Source organism: Scyliorhinus canicula, chromosome 3 (genome assembly GCF_902713615.1).
Source record: "Scyliorhinus canicula chromosome 3, sScyCan1.1, whole genome shotgun sequence".
Taxonomy (NCBI): Eukaryota; Metazoa; Chordata; class Chondrichthyes; order Carcharhiniformes; family Scyliorhinidae; genus Scyliorhinus; species Scyliorhinus canicula.
In genome coordinates, this window is record NC_052148.1 from 169,038,847 (window position 1) to 169,053,280 (window position 14,434).

Genomic DNA, 14,434 nt, shown 5'->3' on the forward strand with positions numbered 1-14,434 from the left:
CATTAACTAGTTTAATTAGTGTCCAGTAATTTTTATTTATATTTTAAAAGCTTTTTGATCCATCGTAGTACCTTTAGGCTGAGAAAAGAAAAACAACTTAATTTTATGAACTCCCACAAACCAGCACTATTAGTGGAAATTTACCACAGTAATTAGTTTGATCTGGCATCATCGCTGCTTGTATGTGTTGGACTGGCTTCCCACACAATGATTTATGATCTAGCACAAAAACTGTGGAAACTTAATTTGTTCTGGTTGTAATTTATGGTTGAAATTCCTTGATCATTTGCACTGTTTTGACAGATTTTAGGCAGAAATTCAACTCCATCGTTTTCAGCCTAATTTTCAGCTTTTTTGAAGTTTATATTCCCTGATTTTTGAGTTGTTTGTTGTTCTGTACAATGTCTGATCAATTTTATCAAGGCCCTTCCAAGTTTTGAAAACTTCTATCAGGCTAACTCTAAAGGTCTTTTCAAAGAAGAACATGCTCAATCCTTCCTCATAACTTTGGTTCCTGAGACGCAGTTGAGCATCCTGGTTGTATCTTGCTCTCTCTCTCTCTCAAGCAAAAATATCTTTCCTAAGTTACTTCAAATCTAATCTAATCAGTAACACTACCACTTTGTTTGAATTGCATTCTTCCTCTCAACTAATTACTTTGTTTACCATTTTCATTATAGCCATAAAATAGATTGATGGTTTCAGTTAACTCACCAATCCTTTTCTTCTGACGAGCATACTGCACCACTATTCCATTCAATGCATACTGCTTATTTTAGTCCTTCCTTTTATATTAATTGATGAGATATGGGTGTCACTGGCTTGGCCGGAATTTGTCGTCTATCGCTGATTTCTCTTCAACTTAGTGGCTTTCTAGGCCATTTCGGAGGGCATTTAAGAGTCACCACATTGCTGTGCATCTTCCTGTACTAATTGTTTTGAACTTGTTTCTTCCTGGTTTACCTTCTCTTTTATTTTAGTTTATTTTTTGTTATAGTGTCCCGCCACCTTGATTTCCTGGTATCCCATGGCAGTTTGGACAAAGGGAGCGCAGGTTGGAAAAACAATGCTAGTGTTGTAGCCCAATTTCTGAATGGCAGTGTCCTACTTACTCCACCCCCCCCCCCCCACCCCCCCACCCCCCGCCGTCTCCGAAGCATGTAATGAATTTGCCCTAATGAACAAGCAACCATTGCATCTAATTGTATTTGCTTTCTATTGACCCTGCTCACCAGAAGCTCTACATCTTTCTCCCTCTTGATACATTGCACGTCATTCTTTGCTTTGCCACACTTCCAGCATCTTCTGTAAATATGGAAATGTTACTTTTCATACCATACACCTCCTAATAGACTTATGGGGCGGGATTCTCCACCCTGCCAATCCCATTTTCCGGCGCAGCGCGTCCCCTTTGGCAGCAGGATCCTCCGTTCCGGCAGCTGGCCAATGGGTTTTCCCATTGTGGTCATCCCATGGCATCGGGCATGGGTGCACTTCTGGCGAAGTGGAGGATCCTGCCGACAGAGAATCTCGCAGATGATATTTCATAAATAAACAGGGATATAGTGGCTCTTTAGGAAATAAGTCTATCTTGCGTGCTTGAAGTGTTATATTTCAGAATACTCAGGCGGAAAATCTATTAATGATCAATTTCATATTTGCTTCAATGGAAACAATATGCAATGACTGTTTAAGCTAAAAAGTAATCTTAATATTGGTAGCTATGAAACTAGAAAATTGAGTGAATTTTACTGCATACTTTTATCCCATGTTGTTTCACTTTTTAGGGATGACTTGAATACAGACAGTTGTACGGACAGAGGATCACAAGACACCTGCTTCAGGTTTGAGAGTTTAGCAGTTTCGTTTAATGTGTATATTTTCAAATGCATGTTCCTTCCAGCTCAGTATTGTTTTGTTGTTGATGAGTAGATTGTTGGGGAAAAAACACCGCTGAAAATACCAGTTGTTGTTTTCTGTCACAAATAATATTAAAGTGAAAAAAACAACTTCTTAAAATTGACTGAGTGACTTTTTATCAATATGATGATGTAGTCCTGGAATTTTGCAATGCAGTCACCAGTGTGAGAGACTTTTATTAAATAGCAGAGGATTCAATAAATGTACATTTGTGAGTAAATTTGCACCCATTTCTTCCCCTTATTGTTTGCATGCTGCCACTCCTGTGTTAAATGACCACTCTCAATGAAGCCCACCCTAAGTTCTCATTCGTTTCGATTTGTTTAAATGCTAATAATTTTAATTGCTGGACTGTGGTTCCACAGACACAAGCTACATCCAATATCTCAGCTATGTCCAAATCCGGACAGTAAGTATTGAAACTCTTGCACCTTTGGAGGCATCATAAAGTCTGGCCTTATCCTCCTCACCTGACATCCACAAACACACAAACTTCCCAGCAAGCCTGACTGGATTGCCTTTTCTATGACGTTTCTTGTAAAATATAACTTTGAAATAACATTTTTCTTTGAGAATGAAAATTATGACTTTTTTTTAATGCAGCATCCTTAAAATCCAGAACTACACATGCTTGAATGTACTGTCTTCCTTATCTGAATGTAACATTGGGCTGGGCAGCTATGGTGCTTCTCCTGTGAGACTCCTTTTGCTCTCCCAGCAGCAATGTTTGTGTGCATGCTTGCTGAAGTTAACCCTTATGCTGCTGTTACTAAATCTGTGCATGCTGCTAGCAAGTTGGAATGCTATTTGCATCTGTCTTCCCTGCAGGGATCGAATAATGTGCACTCGGGAAATAAAAGAACCCTTCAGTACTGACAATTTTGCTTGCACTGGTGAGTTTAACATTTACAAACATGGCCAGGGTTTGGTTGGAGTCTGTGTCTCCATGGTGATGTTGTCAGCAATAAATGTTACTCTTTAAAATGTTATTCTTTTTAAAAACTGCTTGTATGGGAATATATACTGCTATGCTACCACAGACATTTGTGTAAGGAATGTTACCGTTAATGTAACAAAGGATTTTTTGAAAAAAACCTCACTGTCTACAATCCCTTCATAATGATTAAATTGTATTTATTTGTGCATATGTCCAACAGAGGAGGCTAGTGTTAGCACTGGGGACTAAACACTTTGCACTTCAGAACGGGTCAGCATTCGGCACTTTACATATTTTGGGGGGGTCAGTTAGCTTGGATGGCTGGTTCATGGATGCAGAGCGGTTCAATTCCCGTACCGGATGAGGTTCTTCATGAAGGCCTCGGCTTCTGTGGTGATAACCACTGTAGATATGCGTACTTGCAGTACGGGGATGTATGACTGTACCTTTAATACAGGTTCCTCCGGTAAGCCCCTGCCGACTAGCTCCGCCCACAGGGAGCTTGTGTATAAAAATGCGTGTGAGTCACTCCGATCCTATTCTACAGTTGTAGCCGGAGGAATAGCATCACACAGCAATAAAGCCTCGATTGTACATGTCTCTCGTCTTTGTGTGCAATTGTTAGCACCACAGCTTCTCAACCTTGCCTCTTGCCTGAGGTGTGGTGACCCTCAGGTTAATTTGCATACAGTCAGCTAGCAGCCTATTTATGGTCATCTATAACTATGGCGACTTCCATTTTACATATGTGGTATGGTGTGATTAGCTGCAAGATCAAGTTCCTTTCATTCCACCTCAAACATGCATTTCAGTCCAACTTCAGAAGAGCACATCCGGATACAGTAACTGAGATACGTTTGTGCTGTGAGCTAGTTTTCACTCGAAACTGGACTGAGACTTACTCAACATAGAACAGTGTTTTTCAAACTTTATTTCAGGGCACCCATTTTTACCAACCGGCCAACCTTCGGGACCCAACCCGGCCAACCTTCGCGACCCACGCCGGCCGACTTTTACAGCCCACGTCGGCTGACCTTCGCGGCCCATGCCAGCTGACCTGCGCGACCCACCATTTTCTCTTACCTAGTTTGTTGCTGACAAAAATGGAGGAAGTGGTTTTGAGTCCCTTTGTCCCTTTGGTCCCTTTGGCCCCCCGACCTGGTAAAAAAAAATAGTTCTGCACATGCGCACCGAAGATTGGACACGCATGCGCAGTGCGGCCAAATTTTTTTCTATATGTTCGTGGCCATTTTGAAGACTGCTTGCAGCTGGCATAGTTAAAATCCAGCTGCCAGACGGCTTTTGCACAATGTTTATAAATTCGTGTACATTGTTTATTTTGTTGTTGTTGTAAAACCATAAATACCTCAATAAAATGTTTCTTAAAAAAAAGCCAGCTGCTGCGACTGTTGCGCGCGGATTTGCATGATCGGGAGCGCCATGGCGGACAGCTCCGCGACCCTCCTGACATCACCCATGACCCACCCATGGGTCGCCCCCGAGTTTGACAATGCCTGACCTGGAAGCTCTTTACAGAAATTGACAGAAGACTATCAGGAGCTGGTTTAGCTCACCAGGCTAAATCGCTGGCTTTTAAAGCAGACCAAGCAGGCCAGCAGCATGGTTCGATTCCCGTACCAGCCTCTCCGGACAGCCGCCGGAATGTGGCGACTAGGGGCTTTTCACAGTAACTTCATTGAAGCCTACTCGTGACAATAAGCGATTTTCATTTTTCATCCTGTTAGTTTGGCTAGATTGAAGTTAGGCCCCAAAGCTGAAACGGCAGTCTTTCATCCTTTGTAATACCTAGCATACACACCTGTGCAATACTTTATAGTTAATATAAACAGCTCTGAAGATAAGTCATATGGACTCAATACTACTTCCTCTCTCCACAGATGCTGCCAGACCTGCTGAGTTTTTGCAGCATTTTATGTTTTTGTTTCAGATTCCAGCATCCACAGTATTTTGCTTTTATTATAAATATTCTCTTCTGTTTTTGCAAGTATTTATGTGATCAATACAGAAACCATTTTCTGACTTTGCTTTACAGCCGGGAGCCTGGGATGCAACTTAAATTGGAAATTTTGATGTGCTACACATGATTTCCCGACCATTAGTTTAAATGGTGAGATGATTTGGTGCTCAGATTTCCAGTATGTGCTCACAATCAATGTGGTTCTCTGCTGGTTATATGTATTAGAAAAATTATACCTTTTGCCTGAAGCTTTCTCATATAACATTGAAGTTGCTTTGTATTTCTCACGAACGTGCACAAACCTTGGGCGGGATTGTCCGTTGCCCAATGGCGATATCGTAATCGGCGATCGCGCAAAGAATCGATTCCAACGCCCAAATCGCGGCCGGCACCGGTTTGCCGCCTATCAGCCATGCTCCGCCCACTCGGAAAAATGTCGTCGCCGCGTGTCGTGGCAGCAGCATTGACACGTTATCGGCAGGCCTTCCTGCAATGCTCCGCCCCCGATGGGCTGAGTTCCTGACCGCGCGTTACACATGTGGTCTCAGTGGTTGGGAACCCGGCGTGGCGGCTGCGGACTATGTCCAAAGCTGCCACACTCAGCCGGGATCCGTGCCGTTGGCTGGGAGTGGGGACTTCCGCGAGGGCTGGGGAAACTGGGGAAGGATGGCCAGGAGGTGGACTGTGGGGTCACGGATGGCGGGTTGGGTCCGGGCTCGGCCAGCACCATGTTGTAGGCCGCGACCGCTGCAAGTCGTCGCTGTGCACATGCGCAGCCAGGGACCCAGCTGTTCTCCGGCCGTTTTCGGCACTAGTCCCTCACTGGCCCCAGAATCAGTTAGGGGTCGGCGCCAATTGTTTCGTCATAAATTGCCCACGGATTCTCCGTGTAAGCCGGCACTTAGCTGCTGAAACGGAGAATCCAACCCATTATTTCCCTCTTTTCTTATTTAAAGCAACTGGATAATAATTGAGTAAGAAAGGGGGACTTCCGGTGGCGGCTATGAAGGAGTAAGTCGCACATTTGGTGGCTCCCGCTCGGGTCGGACCTTTGGACCTTTTCCCCCGATTTTCTACCGGACTTGAACTGTAAAACAAGACAGAGGCATTTGTGTACTGGATTCCCACATCGGCGCATGGAGAGAAGGACTAGAAGTGCTCATAAAGGCAGAAACAGAAAGACAGAGAAGGCTTGGGCTGAAGCTGCAGCAGGGGACAGCAGGGCGGAGGACCGGACCTCTGGTTTGTCGACCCAGTGGTCAACGGAGCAGCTGAGGCAAGTTATTTAGGAAGGCTTTGCTAAGCAGAAACGGGACAGCTTGGACCCGATAAAAGTGTTAATTGTGCGGCTGGAGCTTAGATTGGACGCCCAAGATCGGGCGATCCAGAAGGTAGAGAAGGTGCTGGCTGAGCAGGAGGTACATCAAACTGCGGTGGAGTTGGAGGTGGGGATGCTGAGAGACCAGCAGAAGAAACTCCTGGAGAAGGTGGAGGACCTAGAGATTAGGTCCCACCGGCAGAACCTGAGAAACGATGGGCTCTCGGAGGGGTCCGAAGAGGTGGATGCTGGGGCATACATCGCAGACATGTTTGAGAAGCTGCTGGGGGATGGGGCATTCTCCCGGCCCTTGGAGGTGGCCAGGGCTGACAGAGCACTCGCGAGGAAGCCGCAAATGGGAGACCCCCCCCCGAGGGCAATGGTGGTGAGATTCCACAGGTACTTGGATAAGGAGCGCATTCTACAGTGAGCCAAGCAGACACGGAGCTGTAAGCGGGACAATAGTATCCTGCGGGTTTACCAAGACCTGAATGTGGAGGTGGCCAGGAGAAGAGCAGGCTTCAACCACATTAGGTCGATCCTTTTTAAGAAAAAGGTGAAGTTCGGACTGTTGTATCTGGCCTGTCCCTGGGTCACATATGAGGAACAGCACTTTTATTTCAAGTCGCCTGAGGACGCGCTGAACTTCGTGAAAAGGAAGGGACTGGTGGTGGACTGAGAACTTTTGAACATTGCTGCAACGTTAATGTTTTTTTTGTTTCTCAGTTCTTTCATTTTTTGTTTTTTGTTTTGTGGAAGCTGCTTGTAATGCCTTCTGTAATGATTTGGGACCAGTGGCAGAACTGAGTGAGTTAAGGTTTTCATTTGCACTGTTGGGGGATGGAGGTGTGCTTGTTTAGATTTTGGTGTTTTTCTGTCGGGCAATTGTGTGGGGATTGTTTGATGTAGGAGTATGTTTGTATGAGCGGGAGGGAGGGTGGAGAGGGAGCAATAGGTGGGAGACTATCCGGCGAATTTCCAGCGAATTTCCGAGCTAGCTGAGCGGACTAGCTCACTGAAGCACAGTGGGGGGTGTCCATATGTTTGGTTTATCAAAGGGGTTCGGTTATAGAGTGTTGTTACTAGAGGGGAGGTGGCTATATTCTGCTGATGATGGAGGGACTTGGGGTAAGGGACAGAGAGGAGGTTGGGGGCAGAGGCTGCCTGGGGGCGGACGGGTGGAGGTGCGGAGCATAGGCTTGAGGCGGGCCCAAAAAAGGGGATGGCTGATCGGCGAAGGGGGGTGTTGCTCTGTTTACTTGCTATAAATATGGTGGTTAATAAGGTCACCTTTTTTTAAAATATTTTTTTTTTATTACTTTATCTGAGTTACAAAGCCAGGGCTCAGAGCGTGGACAGGGGCAAACCCCCTAATCCAGCTCCTTGCCTGCTCCAAAAACCATTCAAATTGAATCCAATTCATGGTCCCCACAAGAGAGACATACCAGATCTGAGCCAAAAGGCTCGATCTGCACTCGATCTTAGCCAAAAGGCCGAGAAGCGATAGGTCACCTTTCTTAATCCTAATTATGAGTATGCTTTGAGAGTCGCCAGGTATCTCTCGATACCGCCATAAGGTTCAACCCGAATACCGATCAAAGAGCCAATACACCAGTTACTTAGTTCAAAGTCAATACTATTTATTTACACACAGTATGATCTACTCATGCGCAATAACACTACAAGTAAAACAATATCTATCATTAACACCTATACTTAACTTCGGATGCCCACTTAGGTCAGAGGAACAATGGCCGTTGTTCGGATCTGAGGCTGTTGGGGTCGTCCGTCTGGTAGCAAGCGTTGAACTTCAACTTACTTGCTTCTGGTGGTGCTGGTGGAAGGGTCTCTCCGCTTGAGAGCCAATTCCAAGAGGCTGAATCTCTGGCGGGGGTTCCTTCTTATACTTGGAGGGGCTTCGCGCGCTTTTAGGCAGGCCTTAAACTTGGTCCCAATTAATTGGGCAGCTTCTCGATCACCGCCATCGATCTAAGCCAATAAAGGGGCGGGTGCCTTGATGGCTGAGCGTGTCCTAGGTGACCGTTGGCCTTGCTTTGTTTGTGTCTTCTTGCTGGGGTAGTGGCGCCGGACTGCCTGGGACAGTATCGGCTACCTGAGCACTCGTCCTTTGTTTCCCGGAGATGGTCCATCAATATGTAAATCGACCCAGAGTTTCGGTTCCGTCTGCAGACTGCCTTCCAAATATACATTCAGGCTCCACACCTGCTTGTTTGCTTTGCATTGTCCATTTCCCCTATAGGTTCTGCGAGTGTCCATTTTATATACTAAAAGTGACTATCCCAGATGGCTACAGGGGGCAATGAGCCCCCCAACTAGGCTGATCACCTGGAATGTTCGAGGGTTAAATGGGCCGGTTAAGAGGGCATGTGTGTTCGCGCATCTTAGGGGACTGAAGGCAGACGTGGTAATGTTGCAGGAGACGCACCTCAGAGTAACTGACCAGATTAGATTGAGGAAAGGCTGGATCAGTCACGTCTTTCACTCAGGACTGGATTCAAAGACTAGAGGGGTCGCGATCCTGATCAATAAGCGGGTGGTGTTTGAGACGGGTAGAATAGTTTCGGATGTGGGAGGTCGGTACATTATGGTCAATGGGAAACTGGAGGGGGTACAGGTGGTATTAGTAAATGTGTATGCGCCAAATTGGGATGAGGTGGAGTTTATAAAGAGGATGCTGGGGAAGATACTGGACCTGGACTCGCACAGGTTGGTCATGGGAGGCGACTTCAACACAGTTTTGACCCTGGCTTGGACCGGTCAAGCTCGAAAACGGGCAGGGTGCCAGCAATGGCAAAGGAACTAAAAGGGTTCATGGAGCAGATTGGGGGGGTGGGGGTGGATCCATAGAGATTTGGGAAGCCGAGGGTGAAGAAGTTCTCCCTCTACTCACACGTGCATAAAGTGTACTCCTGGATCGATTTCTTTATTTTGAGCAGGGCCTTACTGGCAGGGGTGGTGGACACGGGGTACTCGGTGATCACAATCTCAGACCATGCTCCGCACTGGGTTGATCTGCAGGTTAGTAAAGACAGTAACCAGCGCCCCCACTGGAGGTTAGATGTGGGACTTTTGGCTGACGAAGGGGTGTGCGAGTGGCTGAGGAAATGTATTCAGAACTCCTGCAAGTCAACGACACGGGGGAAATTTCAGCATCGATGGTCTGTGAAGCGCTGAAGGCGGTGGTCAGAAGGGAGCTGATCTTGATACGGGCCCAAAGGGAGAAGGTGGACAGGGCAGAGACAGACTGACTGGTCAAGGAGATACTACAGATCGATAGGAGGTATGTGGAGACCCCAGAGGCAGGGCTTTTAAGGGAATGGCAGAAGCTACAGGCGGAGTTTGGCTTGTTAACCACAGGGAGGGCAGAGAGGAGCTGAGAAAGGTGAGGAGGGCGATCTGTGAGTATTGAGTGAGGCCAGCAGAATGGTTGCACAGCAGCTTAGAAAGAGGGAGGCAGCCAGGGAGATAGGGAAAGTAAATGACGGAGGTGGGAACCTGGTTTGAGACTCAGCAGGGGTGAATAAGGCGTTTAGGGATTTCTACAGTAGGCTGTATAGGTCGGAACCCCCTACGGGGCCGGAGGGGATGAGGCACTTCTTGGAGGGGCTGAATTTCCCAACGGTGGACGGGGAGCTGGTAGAAGGGCTGGGGGTCCCGATCGAGTTGGAAGAGATAGTGGAACGTCTGAAGGCCATGTAGGCGGTTAAAGCCCCGGGGCCGGACTGGTATCCAGTGGAGTTTTATAAAACGTTCTCTGCGATATTGGGGCCGGTGTTGATGAGGATGTTCAATGAGGCAAGGGAGTGAGGGGTAATGCCCCCGACGATGTCACAGGCCACGATATCGCTGATTCTGAAGCAGGACAAGAACCCAGAGCTCTGTGGGTCCCACAGGCTGATATCCCTGTTGAATGTGCACGCCAAACTGCTGGCCAAAATTTTGTCCTCCAGGATTGAGGATTGTGTTCTGGACGTTATTAGGGAGGACCAGATGGTGTTTGTTAAGGGTAGGCAGTTGGTGGCCAATGTAAGAAGTGATGTGTTGGCTTGTGTAGGCTTGAGAGATGAACAGACACTTCCAACACAGATGAAGGTTCAACTCAATTTTATTAACTACTTCTAACTAACTAACACACAATAACTGTGGGTCTAAATAATGCTAACTTGAACTAGAGACCTAAGCCTTGTCCGAACCGGTTGATTCTCTCAGCACGTGTTGTGAGTCCGTGCTGGGATGAATAAGTTCCTGTTACACTCAGAGGCAGCACCCAGAATGAGTGGGAACCATGGTGCCCTCTGCCATTATAGTGTCTGTATTCAAACTGGTGATTGGCTGTGGTGTTTGTACATGTTGATTGGTCCCTGTGTGTGTCCATCAGTGTGTGTGTCTGCACCATGATATATTGGTATATATTATGACATCTCCCCTTTTATAAAAAATGTTGATCTAGGCATGTGCTAATAAATAGTGTGGGTGTGTGGAGAATGTACCTAGTTACGTGTGAGGTGCGAAGACATATGTACAAAGCTGTATACAGGGTACAAGGCTATATACAGGGAACAAGACTATTTACAGAGGAAGGTGCCTAGTGCAGATGACTACCATGAACTGGAACAACCAACAAATTTATTTACAAATCACTGGATGATGAATGCAACAACAAAGAATATGGGAAAAAGAACATTTCAAAAAGTCCACATGTGTGCAGAGTTTCTTAAGTTCAGTCTCTGAGGTGGGCGACGAACTCTGGTTGATTGCCTCAAGGGTGGGGCAATGGCTGGCGCCTCAGGAGCCGGGAGGGCTGCAGCACTGTCAGGGGCAGGCAGAGCGACCAGAAGCGCCACACAGTCCACGGCGGGATCAGTAGAAGAGCTGGTCGGAGGATCCTGTGACGACCCTGGAACCAGGCGAAGAGCACGCCTGTTGCGGCGCCGAATGAATCCATCCGGTAAGCGGACCAGGAAGGAGCGAGGGGCCACCTGCTTTAGAACAACAGCAGGCGCAGACCAGCCACCATCCGGGAGGTGGATGCGAACCTTGTCACGTGGATGGATGTCAGGATGGTCAGCAGCCTGTGAGTCGGATGAAGTTTTCTGCTGCAGTTGAGACATGTGCATGCGGTGGAGCACGGGGACATGGTCGAGGTTGGAAGCAAGAATTGATGGCACCGTCGTTCTGAGGGTGCGGTTCATTAGCAGCTGAGCAGGCGACAAGCCGGTGGAGAGCAGGGCGGAGCGATATGCCAGCAGAGCAAGATGGAAATCTGATCCGGCATCGGCGGCCTTGCTGAGGAGCCGCTTTACGATGTGGACCCCCTTTTCCGCCTTCCAATTGGATTGGGGGTATAGGGGACTGGGCGTAGCGTGCTCGAAGTTGCAATGTCGGGCGAAGCCGGCCCATTCCTGGCTCGCGAAACAGGGGCCATTGTCTGACATGACCGTCAGCAGAATGCCATGTCGGGCAAATGTCTCCTTACACGCCCTGATCACAGCCGAAGATGTGAGGTCGTGCAGCCTGATGACCTCCGGGTAACTGGAGAAGTAGTCAATGATGATGACGTAGTCCCTGCCCAATGCATAGAACAAGTCGATGCCCACTTTGGTCCAAGGCGATGTGACGAGCTCATGGGGCATCAGGGTCTCCCGTGGTTGGGCGGCTGAAAACGCTGGCAGGTAGAGCAGTTGAGCACCACATTGGCGATGTCATCATTGATGCCAGCCAGTAGACGGCCTCTCTGGCCCTGCGGCGGCATTTCCCGATTCCTAAATAAAAAATGAAAATCGCTTATTGTCACGAGTAGGCTTCAATGAAGTTACTGTGAAAAGCCCCTAGTCGCCACATTCCGACACCTGTTCGGGGAGGCTGGTACTTCATGGCGCATGCTTTGTGGGACGATGATGCGATCCAATTTTAGGAGCACCCCGTTGACAACCGCCAGGTCATCGCGGACGTTGTAAAATTGCGGGCATTGGCCCTTGAGCCACCCGTCCGACATTAGGCGCATCACCCGCTGCAGAAGTGAATCAGCCACTGTCTGACGGCGAATTTGCATCAGTCGTGCATCCGTAGCTGGCAAATGAGAGGCTGCAAACTGGACATGAGCGTCTATTTGGCAAATGAAGCCGTCATGATCACACGGAGTTGTGATCGACCTTGAGAGGGCATCAGCAACGGCAAGGTCTTTGCCCGGGGTGTAGATCAGTTGAAAGTCATACCTGCGCAGCTTGAGTAAGATACGCTGGCGGCGAGGTGTCATATTATTCAGGTCCTTGATAATATTTACAAGGGGCGGTGGTCGGTTTCAACCGTGAACTGCGGAAGTCCATAGACGTAGTCGTGGAACTTCACGACTCTGGTGAGAAGGCCGAGACACTCTTTCTCGATTTGCACATAGCGCTGCTCTGTTGGAGTCATCGCCCGCGATGCATACACAACAGGGGCCCATGACGAGGCCTCACCTTGTTGCAGGAGCACGGCACCAATGCCCGACTGACTGGCATCAGTAGAGATTTTGGTCTCTTTTGTCGGGTCGAAAAATGCTAACACTGGGGCCGTGGAAAGCTTGGCCTTCAGCCCCTGCCATTCACGCTCGTGAGCAGGGAGCCATCGGAAATCTGTGGTTTTGCGAATCAGGTCTCTGAGGGCTGTGGTGTGTGAAGCAAGATTCGGGATGAACTTCCCGAGGAAGTTCACCATCCCCAGGAACCGGAGAACCGCTTTCTTGTCCTCGGGCGTCTTCATGGACGTGATTGCTGCAATCTTGTCCTCGTCCGGACGCACCCCCTGGTGGGAGATGTGATCCCCCAGAAACTTGATGCTTGACTGGCCGAAGGAGCATTTGGCCCGATTGAGGCGGAGGCCGTGTTCGTGAATGCGCCTGAAAACACGCTGAAGGCGGGCGATGTGTTCCTGCGGGGTGGTTGACCAGACGATAATATCGTCGACATATACCCGGACGCCGTCGATCCCCTCCATCATCTGCTCCATGATCCGGTGGAAAACTTCTGACGCAGAGATGATGCCGAATGGCATCCAGTTGTAGCAGAACCTGCCAAAGGGTGTGTTGAACGTACGCCGCTTCCTGCTTGACTCATCTAGTTGGATCTGCCAGAAACCTTTCGAGGCATCCAGTTTTGAGAATAGCTTGGTGTGGGCCATCTCAGACGTGAGCTCCTCCCGTTTCGGAATCGGGTAGTGCTCCCGCATGATATTCTGATTTAAATCTTTAGGATCAATACAGATTCGCAGCTCACTGGACGGCTTCTTGACACAGACCATGGAGCTTACCCAGTCTGTGGGTTCCGTGACCCTAGAGATGACTCTTTGGTCCTGGAGGTCCTGGAGCTGTTGCTTGAGGCGGTCCTTGAGGGGTACTGGGACTCTGCGAGGTGCGTGAACGACAGGTGTGGCGTTGGGCCTGAGTAAGATTTTGTACGTGTAAGAGAGCGTGCCCATGCCTTCGAAAACATCATGGTATTGTTGGATGATGGAATCGAGTTGCGCCCTGAAGTCTGTGTCAGAGGATCCAGACACATCGCTTGAAGAGAGAGTGTGTACTCTCTGCACTAAGTGGAGCAGCTTGCATGCCTGCGCACCAAGCAAGGAGGCTTTTGAGGCAGCAACAATCTCGAATGGTAGAATGACTGTGTGAGCACGATGTGTCACCTCAAGGCGGCAGGAGCCGCTGGCGGCGATGGCATTGCCATTGCAGTCCAGCAATTTACAGGCAGATGGCAGGACAGCAGGCTGTACGCAGAGCTTGCGGAAATCAGATGAGCGGATGAGATTGGCAGAAGCGCCAGTGTCCAGGCGGAAGCTGACAGGGGACCGGTTGACCGTAAGGGTGGCACACCACTCATCTTCCTGGCTGACGCTGTGGACGTGGACAGGTTCAGTGCCACGGTTGGGGGACATCCTGTTGGTAGTAATGACGCCGATTTGGAACGGGACCTCTGGGTCATTGCAGGCATAGTCGGAATCAAGGTGTAGAGTAGGTTCATTGATGACAGGCTGGATAGCCCTGACGTCTCTGTGGGGCTGGGTGGGCCTTCAAAAAGCAGCAGGCATGGAAGATCTGCACATTGCGGCGTAGTGGCCTCGTTTGCCACACTGCAGGCAGCATCTGGACTTTGCGGGACATTGCCGCTTTAAGTGGGCGGAGCCGCAGTTGCCGCACGTCGGAGCGTCGGGACGTTCGTCGTGCCACCGCGCATGCGTGGGGCGGTCCAGCGTAGCGCACACCTGCACGAAGCAGTCCGTG

The 14,434-nt window shown here is 48.8% G+C and overlaps 1 protein-coding gene across 3 annotated transcripts in view; it reads left to right on the top strand.

The window, feature by feature from the left end:
• LOC119963106 (coiled-coil domain-containing protein 158-like) overlaps nt 1-14,434 on the top strand; it is a 336,026-nt gene that overhangs the window by 286,619 nt on the left and 34,973 nt on the right. For 2 of the 3 annotated variants that reach the window (XM_038791705.1, XM_038791704.1), the window contains 2 exons: nt 1,788-1,844; nt 2,749-2,813. In XM_038791705.1, coding sequence (XP_038647633.1) covers nt 1,788-1,844; nt 2,749-2,813 — 122 coding nt within the window. Of the gene's footprint in view, nt 1-1,787; nt 1,845-2,748; nt 2,814-4,910; nt 4,986-14,434 lie in introns of all 3 variants that reach the window. The other variant, XM_038791706.1, reaches the window with a different exon arrangement.